This window comes from Aethalodelphis obliquidens, unplaced genomic scaffold (genome assembly GCF_003676395.1).
Source record: "Aethalodelphis obliquidens isolate GAN/ISIS:26980383/991018 unplaced genomic scaffold, ASM367639v1 scaffold37, whole genome shotgun sequence".
In the NCBI taxonomy this organism is placed as follows: domain Eukaryota; kingdom Metazoa; phylum Chordata; class Mammalia; order Artiodactyla; family Delphinidae; genus Aethalodelphis; species Aethalodelphis obliquidens.
The window spans coordinates 13,137,012-13,154,502 of NW_020837981.1; the positions used below are offsets into that span (position 1 = coordinate 13,137,012).

At 54.7% G+C, this 17,491-nt stretch overlaps 1 protein-coding gene and 1 long non-coding RNA gene across 2 annotated transcripts in view; one reads left to right on the top strand and one right to left on the bottom strand.

Moving 5' to 3' along the window:
* Positions 1-6,434, top strand: part of LOC113632617 (uncharacterized) — an 8,467-nt gene extending 2,033 nt beyond the window's left edge. The window contains exons 3-4 of the long non-coding RNA XR_003437888.1: positions 185-272; positions 5,216-6,434. This is a non-coding gene — a long non-coding RNA (uncharacterized LOC113632617). The remainder of the gene's footprint in view (positions 1-184; positions 273-5,215) is intronic.
* Positions 1-17,491, bottom strand: part of CDH23 (cadherin related 23) — a 450,353-nt gene that overhangs the window by 310,172 nt on the left and 122,690 nt on the right. The window contains exon 7 of the mRNA XM_027129962.1: positions 17,320-17,412. Coding sequence (XP_026985763.1) covers positions 17,320-17,412 — 93 coding nt within the window. The remainder of the gene's footprint in view (positions 1-17,319; positions 17,413-17,491) is intronic.

Consider the following 17,491-nt stretch of genomic DNA (forward strand, 5'->3'; position numbering starts at 1 on the left):
AGAGAGAGAGAGAGAGAGAGAGAGGGAGGGAGAGAGAGGGGGGAGGGGGAGGGAGAGGGAGAGGGAGAGAGAGAGAGATGCAGAAAGCAGAGAAAGAGACCCTCTGCAGAGTAGGGGCAGGAGAAGACAAAGCAGGGAGGAGGGGACAGAGGACGCAGGCACCAACCTGTTCTGCTTGTTTCAGTCCAGTGCCCAGCCCCCTCCTCAAGACCTGTCACCAGGGCCCCTCCACGTAGTACCAGCACACCGGGGACCTCGGATATCTGTTCCAGGTAGGTGGAGGCCCAGCCTGGCAGCTCAGAGTCCCAGGGGGGCACATTTCAGGGCAGGCCTGGACCCCTGGGGTTGGGAACCAGGGTTCTGGGGGGCCTGGCTCCACTCCATCCATCTCCCCCCGATCTCTGCACAGGCCTTTCACCAGGATTTCAAGGCTGGTGTGCAGGCCCGCGTGCCTCAATCACTCCTGACGCGCCGGTTGCAGGAAGAGAATAGCTTTCAGCTCAATTACCCTTCACATTCCAATATCATAACGCTCCGATGAGGTTTTTTAACCAAAAACAAAAAAGCCGTGTCTGCCACAGGCCGGATGCAAGGCCAGCCATGCAGAAGGGACGGGCCTGCCAACCTAACAGCCCCCCAGGGGAGACTATGGGAAGGGACCCATCCCAAGGCACCGGCCGCACAGAGAGGTCCAGGGCCTCAGTTTACTGACAACACGTGGCCTGCCACTGCTCATCAACTACTAGGCCTGAACAGCTCTCGGCCCTGGGGAGAGAACACTGAGACCCACGTCCAGGGAGGCAGCAGGGAGTGACGTGCCCCAGACCAGTGCCCCAGGTCTCCACTGTCACAACACTCATTCTACTTTCTCCTTCTAGGGGCAGGAATGCCACCCAGACCCCTCTGAGTGCCACAGCGTGATGGCATAATTCAGCTGGGCCACAACCTGGGGAGCTGGGGTCTAGTCTTCATGTCATTTCATACCCATTGGCTCATCTGTGTCTTAACAACAACGCTGACTAGTTAGGAAGTTAGCTAGAGCTAAGGGTATTAACCCCACTGCATAGATGGGTAAACTGAGGCCCGAGGAGATGGAAGGAGAGGCCCAAAGACATGAGGAAGAATCTCAGTCTGGTGTCCCTTTAAGATGCACTGCTGCCATGGGAGGTGAGGGCTGTGGAGTGGGGGTGAGGTCTGCTCCAGTCCAATGAATCTAGGCAGGAAGGAGCTTATCTCCACTCCCTTAGTATGATGTGACTGCCCCCATCTGAAGACCGTTTTCACAGGGGAGGCATAACCAAGGGTCTATACCGTGAATCCTGCACACTCATGAACTCCTGAGCACACATGTTCCATGCTCGTGCCCCACCCCATGTCACACGTTGGAGGGCCCCAGAGCAGTGCCCAGAGGAAGAGGTCTGGCCCACCCTCTCCCACCCAGCTGTGCTTTCGTCTGCCTGGCCAGCTCGGTGCTGATGGCTTTGATGGCAGCATCCCCTCCCTGTGTCCTCCTGGCCTCCCGCTGGCTGTGGCCAATTGGCTCGTGATTTACCGCTCCGGGGCGCTGACCCGTGAGGGAGACACACGGGACAGAAGGAGGCAGGGCGGACGTCATGCCTGAGGTGTGTGCACGCATGCGTGTCCTGGTGCAGGGGTGGGAAGGTATCTCTCCAGGAACACGCTGCCCAGCTGGGCTCTCTAGGACTGGGAGCGGCATCCCACCCTCTTGCTATCCCATGCTGGCCATGGCACTGGGCACCGTCTGGACAGAGGAGGACGGGGGGAGACCTCGAGAGGGCTGCCAGGAGCCTCAGCCCGGAGGGCATGCCCAGGAGCCTAGCACCCCTCTCACAGTGGTCCGCCGCCTGCTGGGTCCTCTGAGAATCTGGGCACGCATGCCACGAACACCTCCACGGCCCTACCTCCCGACCCACTGTCAACAGAGGCAGCACAGCATGGGGTGGGGGACCCGGAGGTGAACCAGCTGTGTTCACATCCCAGATCAGCAACTGACTTAACCTCTCTGAACCTCAGATTCCCCACCTTGAAAGTGGGGATAGGGCTTCCCTGGTGGCGCAGTGGTTGAGAGTCCGTCTGCCGATGCAGGGGACACGGGTTCGTGCCCCGGTCCGGGAAGATCCCACATGCCACGGAGCGGCTGGGCCCGTGAGCCGTGGCCGCTGAGCCTGCGCGTCCAGAGCCTGTGCTCCGCAACGGGAGAGGCCACAACAGTGAGAGGTCCGCGTACCGCAAAAAAAAAAAAAAAGTGGGGATAATCCCAATACCTACAGCACAGATGGGTGATACAAAGTACCAAGTGAATGCATGTACAGTTCCCATTATTGTTATTACTGTTGTTATTCAGTGCCTTCCCCACGCCCAGTACCCCTGGCCCTTATGGGTTCAAGGAATTATAAGATACAGATCCCATCTTTAATCAGTTCATGAATCCTGGGACTTGGGACCAGGAGAACCCACACATCAGACAAGTGTTATAAACAGAAGCTGGAACAGGAGGTGGGAGGAAGGCAAGGTCACTGAGCCCATGCCAGGCCTGTCCAGTGCCCCGTCCCTTCCTCAGTAATGCCCCTGAAGCCAGAAAGGCCTTTTCTATCTTGTGGGGTTTACACTCACCTCAGATATAAGGAAGAAGATGGGGTGCCCAGACGCAGGGGAAGCCTCTCCTGGCCTCAGACCCAAGGCAGTCCCTGCTCCCTCCCTCCCCAGCCCAGACTGAGAACTCCCACAGGTGACCCAGGCTTCTGCAGGGCTGGGTGGTGGAGGGGAAGGACAGAGCTGAGAGAACCAATTTGCCAAGCTCATTTAGAGTTCGTGTGTCCAATTCTGCTGCCTGGAGGGAGACATGCTTGATCTCCATTCACGCCACATGCCACAAGGGACTTGGGAGTTAGGAGGGGGGCAGCGGGGGCGGGGGGTGGGCAGTGGGGCCCAGCTTTCCCGTAGCACTAAAGCTGGGACAGGTGACTGCCCTATTCCACCCGTCAGCCATCCAGAGGGGGCCAAGCTTGGGGTGGTGGCTGCCTGAGTCCTCAAGCACTGGCCTCCAACCCTGCTTTAAAGGTGCCACTGTCGGTGAGCAGGACCCAGCCGGGATCTCCTGGAGGCCAGGGACAATATCTCACTCCTCTTGTGTCCCCAGGGCCCAGCATGGACTTGGCATCCAGCAAGTTTGATGAATGAGTGAATAAATGAATGAGGGTGGGGTCAGGGGCATGGGACCAACACTTCCGCATCCCAATACTCCTCTGGTAGTGAGCCAAGAAGAAACTCCTCTGTCTCTGTCTCTGGGCTCATTGATGCCAAGAGGTCAAGCTCTCCAGGAGGGTCTCCAGCACGCAAGCACCTGCTAAGCCCTCCTCTGGGCAATGGGGAGGTCTTCCTGGGGTCCCAGGAGCATGACAGCCAGTTCTTGGACTCAGCACTTCTCAACACAGCGCTCCACACCCTCATCTGCGAGCTCTCCCTTTCTCTATCCCCACAGAATGGGCTCTTAGGCTCTCCCACCTCACCTCACCTGGTTTCTACAAGGCTTCTTCCCAGCCAGGGGCCCTCCCCAGCTCTGGGTGCCCCTGCCCCATGGCTGGCCCTCATGGATCATCCCTAATGACCACCAACCTCACACCTACGTCCAGACAACTCATCTCTGGGTACACATATCCTCCTGCCTGAAGGGCCCCAAAGGAGCAAGTGAAGTAGAGTTTGGGGGGTTTGGAGGGGTGTGCTGTAGAATGCGTGCCCTGCTACTCTGCCTTCAGAGCACCCGTATCTGTCTCCTACCTCTGCTGAAACAAAGTCCCACTTAGTGGCTTAAAACAATACAAGTTTATCATCTTACAGCTCTGGGGGCCCGAAGTCCAAAATGGGTCTTACTGGACTAAAATCAAGTGGTTAACAGGCCTGTGTTTCCTCTGGAGGCTCCAGGGGAGAATCTGTTTCCATGCCCTTTCCCGCTTCTAGAGGCCACACTCATTCCTTGGCTAATGGCCTCTTCTTCCTTGGTCACACCAGCAGCATAACAACTTCAGCTCTCTCTCTCTGACCTCTGATTCCATGGTCACATCTCCTCTGATTCTTCTACCTCCGTCTTATAAGGACCCTCGTGATTACAGTGGGACCACACAGATCAGCCAGCTGTCTCCCCATGGAGGCCCATAACTTCATCACACCTGCAAAATCCCTTTTGCCACGTGAGGTAACATAGTCCCAGGTTCCTGTGATTAGGATGTGGACATCTTTGGGGCTACCCTTCTACCTACCATACCCCAGTCCCATTAAATGACGCCCTTTCCTCCAACATCCCTGACTGAGGTGCCCTCATTTCCCATTGCTGCCTGCAACCCCGGTGAGACTAGGCTCAACCCTTCTCCGAAGGCCTTGGTGGGGGACTCGCCAGCACTTCTGAGCTGCCTTCAGCATCAGGCCTTGGGAACAGAGCGCACCAGGAATGGTTCATGAAAAGCGGGGAGGGAACAGCCGTGCAAAGGCCCTGTGGCACAATGCCCTCGGGCACCAGAAAGAAGGTAAAGGCACAAGAAGGCACAGAGCCAAGGGGAGGTGAAGAAGGGGCTGGGGCCAGACCCTGCCAGCCTGGATTCTGGTCACCATCCTCAGAACACCACGGAAAGGTTTTAGTGACATCCCTTGCACATCACAGGGACTCAGTACAATTGAATGAATGGACGGATGGGAGAATGAATGCATGAGCCTGTCTACCTTCCTTCCTTTCTCACCAGTGACCTGCCCCAAACCTGCCTCCTGCACAGCAACAGTTAATGGGGTCTCCCAGGCTTGCTCACTTATTTATTTATTTCCCCACGGCTGCTGTCACCGACCCGTGCAGCTCGAGCGTGGCTCCGTGGAAATGTCTGGAATCGCCAGCACACTTTAGGTATTACTTCCACACCATTTACGGCTTTCTGCCCCAATAGCTGCTGTTGCACCTCCCTCCATCTCCATCTTTTGGGCTGTGTCGGGTGGGCTTTTTGTTGTTTTTTTAAAAGGTCTCGTGGCCCCTGCGCTTGGGGGATCTGATGGTTTGGGGAGGTGGCAAGAAAGACAATGCTTTGGGAGATTTATTATTCCTCTCCCGTTGCCCTGGCCCTGCCCCAGCCCTGAATAGAGAAGGGAAAAATACAACAGCAATCACTGCAAGCTGCTAAGAAGCCTTTAAAGATTTTTGCGTTTTCTCAATCAGGCCTGAGACGGGGTTGCTGGTAGGAGCTGCAGCTTTGTGGAAGCCTGAAGGTGCCGGAACTCAATAAAGGTCACTTCAACCAAACACCTCCCCCCGTCCACCTTCTCCAGACCCAAGGCTGCCCTCTCAGAAGCCGGCAGGCTTACAATAAACCCCCAACCCCAAGTGGATATGCTGGGGGTAAAAATGCATTTGGACTCACTCTGGGGGGCAGTTACAGAGAAGACAGCATCTGGGACTAGCTGTGTAGCCTTGGGCAAGTCACTTAACCTCTCCGGGCCCATTTCTCCAGCTATAATATGAGGACAAGCACACCCTTCTTACCAGGTGAAAGACTTCTAAGAGGATCGAAGGAGACTGTATGAGGGAAGGGGCCCACATCCTTTTTTCCCTTCCCCTTCCTCTCAACCCAAGTTTCAACCACTCCATTTAGTTTCCCGTGCAGCCTCCTGTCCCAGCACTCAGGCAGCTCCATATCCACCTGCAGAGATGACCCCTGACTAGGGAGGGGCTGCCCAAAGGTGATGCCCACAGGTGATAGTCCTTCCAGCCTTGCCGTGTGCGGGCTGTAGGCTGAGCCCTGCACATGCATCATCTCATGTCACCTGCACAGTGGCAACCCTGCATCAGCACCACACCCATTTAATCAGAGACAGGAAGTTTCCTAGGGACTCACAGATATAAGTTGTGAGACCAAGATTCAAACTATTAACCTAACAACTGTGGGAAGTGACCTCCGAGACGAAGCTGGCTGCCTCTACCCCGGGTCTTAGGTGATGATAGAAACCTAATAGAATGTATACTATAAAATGAAAATGCACAAAAGTAATCCATGGGGTTAGAAGTCAGGACAGTGCTTACTTTCTGGAGGGAGGAGGAAGGACTGGAAAAGTCGCAAGGGGGCTTCTAGGAGCTGGAGAGGTTCTGTTTCTTGATCCAGATGTAACACAAATATGTTCACTTCGCAATTAACTCAAACTTATGAACACTTATGATTGTTCATGTCTCTATATGTATGCTTAGGTAATAGGTAGACTCAAAAAAAAGGAAGAAAAGAAAGGAAGGAAGGAAGGGAGGGAAGAAAAGAGAAGAGAAGAGAAGAAGAGAAAAGAAGAGAAAAGAAAAGAAAAGAAAAGAAAAAAGAAAACTCATGAAGCCTGCAGGGCCATCGGAGAAAATACCCCAGGGGTTAATCTGTCCTACTTGCATGAGGCTTTAAGTTCAGAGCCTTCCTGCCCGTCCTGACCTTGACCCCCACTATGGAGTGGACAGGCTCAGGACTAACAGTCCCATTTAACAGGGGAAAATTGAGCCCTGGAAGGGGGAAGTGACTCACCCAGCCACAGGTGGTGGGGTTCCTGTCCCCTCCAGGCTACAGCTCTCCCCACTTTAACTTGCTGTGATGCATCGACAGGTGACAAGACAGGAGGGGCTGCCCACTGGCTGAGCCCACCTGAGGAAGACTCAGCACCCAGACCTGGGACTGGTTGGCCTCTCTTGCCCATGAGGGGGCCTGGGGCCACCCCAGGAAGGAAAGGCCAGGCCAAGGTTAGGAGGCAGAGGGTTGACCCAAGAGTGGGGTTTAGAAGCCAGGATGGACGGAATGGGTGTAGGAGCAATTCCAAGGGCAGGGACTAAGAGAGGCCTGTGCCTTCAAGTCCAGTGGAGACGACCAAGTGAAGGGCCTAAGTATGATCCCCATGGCCACCTCCAAACGGAATAACCCGGGCAAGTCTTCCAACTCCTCTAACACTTGGCTTGCTTATCTGTAAATGGTGACAGAGAGGACCAACCTCCCCCGCCCTCCCCCACCGGCTTGCTCTGAGGAAGGAAGATTAGGGTCTGGCTAAATGGTAGGAAGGAAGATGGTGCAGTGGGTTTGGGTGAGAGCGTCTCGGGGGAGGGCACAACATGAACAAAGGCAGGGCGGCAGGAAAGCGACTACCCTGTAGTGAGGATCCAGGACAGAGAGGACAAGAAAGGTGGGAGAGTAAAGCCTCATGCAAATGGATGGATTTCAATGCAGGGTTTGTGCTAGGAATGGTGGGAGGCACAGCTGGGCTCACACTGGGAGATACCGAGAGGGGAAGGGTCAGTGGAAAAGGCCTCCAAGCCCCTTCCCTCTCTCCGGGGCAGGACTGCAAGAGGGGACAGCCTGAGCCTGTGACCCTCCTGGACAAGGACGTGACCAGGCATTCGGCTCTTTGTGGCTGGCAGTACCCCACACTGGGGAGGTGGGCTGGCCTGTGGATGGTGAGGACAGCGAGCGGGGACGATTGCATTGCACCTAGCGATCACGCCCAGGTGAAATCTCTCAGGCGCATTATCACATCTGGAGAGAAGAGCGGGCTTTTTAATAGACGGACAGGAGGCTTCTACTTAAGGTTATTATAAAGAGGGAGAACTCAGTCCCTCCCGGCTTCCAGCCAGCACCACAAAGTTGCAAAGTAATTAAAGGCTGCTAAGGAATCAGAGAAATTATAATAATTCCATCACCCAAGACCTCTCTCCCTCTTTCTCTCATTTTCTGGTAGAAAACAAGGTGGGTCAGGCAGCCTGAGAACACATCACAACAAGCTAATTGTGTGGGCCCTCCGTGTTATGGGGGGCTGCCAGGCCTGTCCGCAAGCCATTTTGACAATATCCGAACTTGTTACGGTAAGTAGAGGGGCTGAGACAAAAATCACAGAGCAATTTCCAAGAAGAGGAAAGGCAGGACCGCGTGTGGTCGGTCCACACCCTCAAGCGGGCTCTTCATCGAGAAGGCAGACTGCCAGGCCACGGCTCCTGGGGTGTGGGGTGCTATGGGAGTCTGGGAGGCAGCACCCGCTGGGCCCCCAGCCCAGATCTGGACATCCACCTCTGAGAACAGCGCTACGCCTCCACCCAGGGGTGCACTCAGTCTCACCACGGGTCTGGAAACCGTCTCCCTGAGCATCTTCGCTGGTTACGTTAGGTCTTCAGTGGTTTGCCCCTGATTTACCAGGTGACCTTGGGCAAATCTTTGACCCTCTCTGGCTTTGTTGATCTCTACAGAATGTGTGGTGGGATGGGGTCACCTCGACGGTCCTTCTGGTACTGGTTTCAAGGAGTCTATGTGAAATGCTCTCTGCCTATTACTAGTTATTTCTAGGTGATTCTGTTTCCATTTTTTCCTTGTCACATCTTAGTTTCATGTTTTCCTCATGTTTCCTGTCTCTCACTGGACTGTAAGTTTCTTGTCCACTAACACCCCCAATATCAACCAATCAGCGCACAGCAATGGAGCCCACCTGTCGAGCTCCTTGGCCTTCCAAGCAACTTTCCTGAAGTTCTCTGGGAACTTTTCAGAACAACAGGAATGCCGGTCAGCTACCCTGTGGATGTGCTGCCTCGTATACATGCTCTCACTGAACTCTCACAACAACCTCAGTGTATCCCTATTTTACAGATGAAGAAACAGAGGCTCCGGGAGGCTAAACCCCTTGTTCATGACCTCCCAATGTGGAGCGAAAGCCCATGTGTGCCTGCCTCCACCACAGCGTTGCAGTAGGGACCAGGGTCCCTGTGTCACAGATGGGGCTCAGGTTCTCACGATGCAGTGAAGCCACGGCTGCTCCTGTGCACAAGGGACCTTCTTCAACCCTCTGTTTCCTAAAGCTGTTCTCCCACCCAAGGTCTAAGGAAACCTCACTGCCTGGAGGAAAAGGGGTGCAGGCAGGAGTTTTACACCCTTCCTCCAACAGGGCCCCACCACGCAGGAGAGGAGAACAGTAAAGAGGAAGGGAGATGAAAGACGCCAGATGGACTCCGGCACCCGAGGCTGACAGCCCAGCAATGCTGCAGGAACATCTCCAGCAGGCAGCTATCATCTCCTTCCATTTAGGGGTTCTTTATTTAAAGGGCGAGGGGCACAATAAAAGGTATCCCGGCACGTGCCAGAGAATCCCTAACGCACACGAGCTGGGCTCCACACACGGTCCCCTGCTTCATATTCATGGCAAAGGGTCCTGCAGTCATTGTAATGGAATTATATGGGCCCCCAAAGACTCCCAGTGAGAATCGGTGAGGAAACCGACGTAATTAAAAACATTATTACCATTCAGACAAAATAATTTCAATCACATCTGGGCTCCTTCCATCTCCTGTTGCCACACTGTCCTCTTTCCTCATGCTGCTGCGGGGGGGGGGGGGGTGCCCACAGCCCTGGCCACGCCCCATGGGCATGGAAGGAGCTGCCACAGGGATCTCAGGGGATGGGGGGCCCTGGGTTTCACTCCACAGGGTGGAGGAGGGAGCAAGGACCTTCGGACTGTGTGGCTAGGCTGAGCTCTCTGGGCCTGGGTTTTGTGGGACTCCATTTACTCCCTCCCGGGCACCCAAGACCAAGGAGGAGGTGGCAGAAAGATGTTTACTCTTCCCTGCAGGCAGGCTGAGCAGCCTGGCGTTTACCCATGTGTGGGTCTCTGACTTCTCACGGAAATGTGTTGCACGCGCGTTTGGGGACTGAAGTCTTGGAGGCTACCTCTGGGTACACACTAACCCTGCAGGTCACACGGAAGGGGCATCGCTATGACCATGGCTGGGTCCTGACCACTGAGGATGGTCCTCACTGCAGACAGTGGGCAGTGGGCTCTGAGTGAAGCTTCTCCACTGAACCCCCATAGCCTGTGCACGGGGCTGTGTGACAGCATCCAGCCTTGGATGGGAGGAAGCCTGTGCTCGGAGCCCAGAGTCCCCAGCTCGTCTCCCTGGGCAACATTTGGCAAACCACAGCAGGTCATGGCAAAGTTGCAAAAAGACCCACGCAAAGATGCTGAAAAATGAGACAGGGAAAGACTTGGCTCTAGTTGCAAGCATATCTGATGCCAGGGGACTTAGGGAAAGCAGTCACCTTGTATTGGCCTCAATTTCTCTCGTCTTGAAAATGGGAAGAATAACTTTCCCTTGACTCACAGAGTTGTCATGAGGACAAATGAAAGACAGTGAAAACACTAGGACATAGAGAAGACATTACTTAAATAAGTGCGCGCGCGCACACACACACACACACACACACACACACACACACACCACAACCTCAAGAATGTAGAAATAGGCAGCCCTATTGCTTTGCGCATATGCATATCTTCATTGCTACAAGCCCAAAGCCCGCTGTCCTTGCTGCTGCAGGCTGAGACACCCGCCTGCTGGGAGGAAGGAGGGGTTCCAGGTATCCGTCACTGTGCTGCTAGCAGCGGGAGACCAGAAAAGGCACAGGACCAGCTGCTCACCGAGGGACACAGAGACACGGCCCAGTGTTGCCACCTGGCTAGAACAAACTACTCTGACTCTAGCCAGCAGGATCCAGAGCCCCTGAAATGATTTATTGGCCTCCCTCTCCCAGATCAATAGGCGGGTGGATAGATGCAGAGGGGGCCCCCAGGCACCGTGGCCCCGAGGTAAAAATTAATATGGCCCGTCAAGGGTCTGCCTCTCCTGGCGTGGGAGATGACACTCTCATGAGCAGAGCTGACACCTCAGGGGGGATGGCAGGCACAAGCCAGTGGAAGTCCCCCTCACCCCCCATCTCTCTCTGCAAACCGGGGATGCAGTTTATAAATCATTCAGCATCTGATGCGCACTCCTTGAGGAGGGCAGCTGGGGGCACCGCTGTAGGGCCCAGTGGGTGCTAATAAGTTTGGCAAGTCCACCTCCTCAGACTCTGGGCCACTCCGGGCTCCCCACATGCCCACGGCACATGGGATGGCATGGCTGAGATTCAGGAATTGGCAGGCAACAGAGGGCGTCAGTGAGCACCAGCAACGGGCTCCGCATAAATGCTCCTGCTGTCCTCCCAGCCACCCAAGAGGCACAGGAAGCAGCAGGGCTCTGCCCACTCGTGAAGTTCACGTCCAAGGGACAGGTTCCTAGACAGGGTGCTGGGGACGCACAGGTGACCAAGCTCTGTTCCTGTTCTGTCTGACGGGAGACACGGACATACAAACAACAACTACAACCATGAGCATTTATTGGGCATTTACACTGGGCACTATGCTAAGTACTTCTCTTACATGGTCCCACACACTTTAATCCTCACAACAATTTTGCAAGGCAATATAATTATTTCCATTTTGCAGGTAGAATTGACGCTACCTGCCAAAGAACCCGTAACCAGACTTGTCTCTGAATCCTGGCTCCATCCTTGCCTAGCTTTGGGCAACTTACATATCCTCTCTACTTCCCCATCCACATCTGTAGAATGCGAACATGAGTGGCTACCCCATGAGGCGAGGACTCAGTGAGCTCCCACACTGGAAGTATGGCATTGGGCACATAGGAAGCTCTGAATTACAACAAAACATCAAATTATTATTATCATTATAGAAATGAATTATTTACTTTGTTTCATTGACAAAAGATTGACAGGAATACTCTTCTCCCTGTTTTCCCATCTCTAGTAAGGATATACAAGGAGTAACTTTCATTTGTCTTTATTAAGTGACATGGAGAGATGGTGTGGCCTAGTGGGACCCAGCGCCAGGAGCCCTGGGTTCTGGCTCCGACCCTGTCCCCAGCCAGCTTTGAGGCTCAGGCAAGGACTCTCAGTCTCTCAGGCCCCTGTCAACTCGTCCCAGCACCACCCGTCCCCACTTCTAGCCTCATCCCATCTTACAGCTGGTCACCCAAAGCCAGGGGTGACAAAGATCTATGCAGGACCTGTCCATCACAGAAACTGGGGAGGGACCCAGAGGGCCCAGGCCCACTTCCAGCCTGGCTTTGTTTCTACAAGGTAACAGTGGGCACCTGCAAGGGACGCACACACCTATACAGTCACTGTCCCGCCTCAGCAGGATCTCTGGTCAGGAGTTAAAGTTCATATTCCTCTTCAGGAAATTCCAATATATGAAAAGAAGCTAAAGGATCACAGAAAGTACTGATATTCAGAGACAACATCATCTGCTTCTCTGACTAACAAACTCCTACTTATCCTCTAAGGTCCCAAACAAATAGCCCCCATATATAGACCAGGTCACGCCTTCCACAGTCCCCTCCATAGGTCTACGCCTTCCACCCTACTTTGCACATTCTAAGCTACCATAGCATTTAATACATTTAGACATAGTTAGACATCTACTTACTTGTTTTTCTCTCTGTAAAATTACCTTCCCTGAGCACAAAGACCCTGGCCTCAATCACCAGTAGTTTATGGTGACTGAGTGTGGCTCAATTCTGTAGTTTATGGTGTGGCTAAAATGCATTATGAGCCACAAACTGGGCTAGGGGCTTTTCCTACCTGCCTTATTAGAGCTCTCACAATAACCCCGCATGGCAAATATTGTTGCCCATCTCATAGATAAGAAAACCGAGCTCCATAAAGGTTAGACTCCTTCCAAAGTTGTACAGCTGGCAAACAGCAGAGTCTGTGTTTTCTACCCTGCATATCCAAGCCAGCTGAAAATCCCTGGGCCCTGCTCCATAGCTGTTCAACAAATGTTTGTGTTCATTTCAAACGACTTGAGTGGATCAAAGCACAGCGGATCAGATTTGGGCTTTGAAGGACAGGCAGAATAGAGTTAGGCTGAGAGAAGAAAGGAAACACTCCAGTACTAGTTAGAACAGTACAAAGTGTGTTTTACAAAGAAAAGAGAGAGACACAGACACACGCTCAGAGGCGCTGGATCAGCCCCTCGGCTGCCAGGAGGATTCGTGAGGAATACCAGGAGATAAGCTGAGAAACGTAGGTTGAGGCCAGATGGATAGAAGCCTCCACTGCCCAGCTAAGGAGGCTGAACTTCTCAGAACTTCAGTGACGTGGCCATCCCTGACACTTCAGAGGCCCTCCTTGACCCGAGGAGACACCTGGCACCATCTGACTTCTAACCTCACGCCATCCTCCTGCCCAAACACCCAGGCCCGAGGGTCACCTCCCCCGGGCACAGCTGGAGGGACGCTGAAGGTCAGCGAGGTGGGCACGCACCCCTAACAGAGGTGCTGGAGCAGCGTCGCTGGGCACAGACACGGGCAAACACGTCTGAGCAAATTGGAACGCCGTAAAAGTCTATTACAGCAAATCAAACAGCAGTCAGCATGACAGCCATTAGCCTGAAATGAATACACAGGGGCTTAATGAGGTCTGTCAAGGCTGGCTCGGTGAATTAAGTTGCCACTTCTAGCAGGATTTCCCTTTTCTTTACGGACTTGAAAGCATCCACGCTGCCTCTGCCTTGTTAGGGCTTCGACAAGTGAATTGCAGGGCCTTTCACCCTGATAAAATGGATAATTACATGTAGAACAGCTTAGTGAGGGGAGAGGGGTGGGCAGGAGGGGCACCAAGAACAAACAAACCCAAACACACCTGTCCGGCTTAGGCAGGGGCTTTCAGAGGGAGAGGGGGCAGGGCTGGGTGCGCAGGGGGCGGGTGAGCTTCTCCCAGGAACGGGGCAGTGCCTGGTCTTGACCCGCCTCCCATCTGCTCCTACTCCAGGCCTGAGGACGTGGGTCCCCATGGGTGATGTCTCTAGGCAGGTGTTGACAGGCTGAAAGTTCCCCTCAGAGATGGGCTACCCCAGCACCTCTCAGAAACCCTCTGATGGGGAGGGCCACAGATATTATCCTCCAGGGCTTGCTGTCGCCATGGAGCTAAAAATGCAGCTTCCTGGGCCAACTGTTCCCCAACTGCTGATTCAGAAGTGCAGGGACGGACTTCCCTGGTGGCGCAGTGGTTAAGAATCCGCCTGCCAATGCAGGGGACACGGGTTTGAGTCCTGCTCCAGGAAGATCCTACACGCCGCGGAGCAACTAAGCCGTGCACCACAACTACTGAGCCTGTGCTCTAGAGCCCGTGTGCCACAACTACTGAGCCCGTGTGCCTAGAGCCCGTGCTCCGCAACAAGAGAAGCCACCACAATGAGAAGCCCGTGCACCGCAACTAAGAGTAGCCCCCACTCGCCGCATCTAGAGAAAGCCTGCACGCAGCAACGAAGACCCAACGCAGCCAAATAAATAAATAAATTACTTAAAAGAATTGCAGGGGCCCGGGAATATGCCTCCCAACAGTCCCCCGGGACATTCTGATGGGGTATGTTTGGGAGCCTCTGATTCATCACCTCCCCGGCACTCAGTACTAGATGGCTTCTGAGACACGGGGTTCTCCTGCTTCTGCTTGTATAACTTCAGGGATGGCGAGCTCAGTACATCCTCAGCAGGACAGGGGAGTAGATTGTGGGGTGGGTCTCATTAGAAAGTTCTTCCATATGTAGACCTAGATTTACCTCCCTGTAACTTGTTCCCCACGCCTATCCCTGGGTTTTGGACACAACAGACCCAAACATTATCAGGGCCCCTAGGGCTGGGGGGAGTGGAAGTTGGGAAGGTTAGGGATGGTGTGCAGGTGGCTAGGATGACCAAAAGAGGAGCTGAGTGCATGGAGGCAGCCACTGGAGGTCTTTGTCAGCCCTCAAGGAATAATGAAGCACTGGAGGATAACAAAGGAGCCACTCCTGCTGGGATGCCTCCTCAGATCACGGCATGTCAGTCCTGGAAGGGGCCTGGCCCAACTCCCCAGTTTAACAGTTGTTGGAGTTGAAGGCAGCAGAGGGGCAGTGACAGGTCTGAAGTCTCACCCAGCCAGTTGCTGGCACAATCAGGACTAGAACCCAGATGTCTTGACCTCCAGTCTCCCTCTTCCCACCATACAACACAGGAGCTCCGCTGCTCACCTTGGCGAGCTTCTCCTGGAAACCCACCTCCTCCTGGAAGCCTGTTGAGATTTCTCTGATCACTCTGGCACCCCCTCAAGACTGATGCCTCACAGGGTCTGCAGTGACCCCTGTCTCTCTGGTTTGCATTCTCATCCTATTCACATCCATAGGGCCTCTTTCACTGAATCGGGCTTCTCAAGGGCAAGGGCCTGGGGTTTCCAGGGTGACTTCAATGTAAGCAGGAGACCCCTGCCTGAATTCTGGGCCAGGACCAGCAGACTCTTCCCTGGTACTCCAGCTGGGGCTTGAGCCAGGCAGCTAAGCTCTAGCTCAGGTGACCACCCCAGGCCAGGGCTGGTCAGTGCCAAGCCACCTCGGGTCAGGAGGGGCCAGGCCTCCACCCAGCTGACACCACATCCCCGCTGGCCACACGGAGCAGCCCTGAGCAGGGCATCGAGTATCAGGCCACCTAAGTGACCTGATAGGGAGGTTTACATGCAAGCGAGTAAACCACTCAGGCCTTCTTCCAAGGACTGTGTGTCCTTCCAGCCGGCCCCCTTGGCCTACCCTCTCCGCATCAGATGGGCAGGAGGCAGGCCATTTTATCCCACCTGTCCTCTGCTTTTATTAGATAAGGAGGACCATGGCCCAGAGAGGTTAAGTGACATGCCCAAATGGACCCAGCAATCTGGGAGCAGAGCAGGGGCTAGGCCTGGGGTCTCTGGCCTCTGGTTCTGGCTCCCCTCGTTATATATTCCTCTGGCCTCCCAGGTCTCTACGCAGTGAGAGCCTGGCACAGCACCAAGCCCACAGCAGACGCTCAATAAATATTTGTTAAATGAATGAATGACTGAAGAGGCTCTCTCCTTGAAGGCAGAGGCCTTCGGAGAATCCTGGGGGATTCCAACAGGGTGGTATTGGAGGTCACATCTTCTCCTGGCAAGGGAGTGAGGAAAAGGCTGGCCCTGGCCCAAGGGCTGGGAAGCAGGGATGTGACCCCTCATCCCCTTGCTATTGCTGCTGTCTGCTGCCCCCCGTGAGGGAAGGCAGAGGGCAGCCATGCCTGCCAGGATGGCAGCTGAGCAATGGGTGCAAGGCTCATTAACTCCGAGCTGTGCCCTTGGTTTCTGAGCCCGGGACTAGAGTGCAGGCTGGCACGTAGAGACCATTAAATTAGAGAGACTTCCAAATGAGCGGGGGCCCGGAGCCAAGCTGCAGTCCTGGGCACACCGGCCACAGCTCAGGGCACCGTGTCCCCATGCTTGGGACTGCAGGCTCTCTCTCCCTATGTCCCACCCCATCAGGGGAAGGGCATGAGTACCTCTGGTGTGTCCCACCTGCACATCTGTCCTACTTCACTCTGTCTGGCACAAGCACAGGACCCTTGGCTCACAGCTGAGTAAGGAGGGCCAGCAACCGGGACTTAGAGGCATGAGATCAGGTTTCTTCATCCCTGAGGAATCTGAAGCTGCCCTGGGAGTCAGGAGGCTCAAAGTCAAAGCTGTGTGACCTTGGGCAAGTCACTCTCCCACACTGAGCCTCACTTTTCTCATCTATAAACTGAACAGATATTTTCTAAACCTCTTTCAGTTTCCTGATCCAATGACCTATAACATAAAGGGGCTAGCACTCCAATGCCATGGTGCCAGGCTGCCTCTCCCCAGTGGATTCCATCTCCCATCATTCCCATCCCAAACCTTTACTGCTGCCACCCAACCCAGAGCCCCGAGGGCAGGCCTGAGGGACACCCAGCTCTTTACCCTCCACCTTCAAGGTCTTTGAATCGCTGTCAGGCCAGAAGACTGCCATCGGCCACCGGGGAGAGGGACAGTAAGCAATGAGAACGCTGGGGCCATCAGGAGCCAGCAGCCAGCTTGTTAACGAACTGTTTGTAACGCAATGATGTGCACCTTCTCAGCTGCGAGCAATGGCGTGGTTTCACCCACACGCACTCACGCAAATACACTGAGTTACGCAGACAACCCAAAGCAGCCGAAGGCCAGCAAGACAGCGCAGGGTTCAAGAAAGAAAGCCCCTCCCAGGTACTGCATGCACTTTGCATCCTGGGGGACCTGCTCTAGCCAAAGCTGGGAGGCCTGGGGTTAGGCCTGCCAACGTACCTGCCCAAGGCCCGCACTGGCTGTAAATGGAAAAAACGTGCAACCTGCCCCTCCCAACCTCTGTCCTGTCCCTGACTCCGGCTGGAGTTGGGAGGGCTCATCCAAGGCAGGCCCTCTCTCAGGCACGAGGCTCCCGCAGCCAGCAGACAGGCCCCCTCAGAGGCGCTGGCTCAGTCACCAACCTGACCAGAGCTGGTGCTGGGCTGAGGTGTGGGCAGGAGAGGAGCTGGAAATGCCCTTTCTCCAGCATCAGCCTCCTCGCCGGTGGCCCCAGAGCAGCAGGCCCGCAATGTCCCTCAAGTGTGACCCTGGGGGCCCCTACCTCAGGGATGCGGACACTGTAGGGCTGATTATGAAACGTGGGTGCGTTGTCATTCACGTCCCCGACCTGGATGTTCACCTTCCGCGTGATCACCTGGCAAGACAAGAGTGGGGAGCTAGCATCAGCCTCCAGCCTCTTTCCACCCAAGGCTCAGGAACCCCGCCTCCCGGGG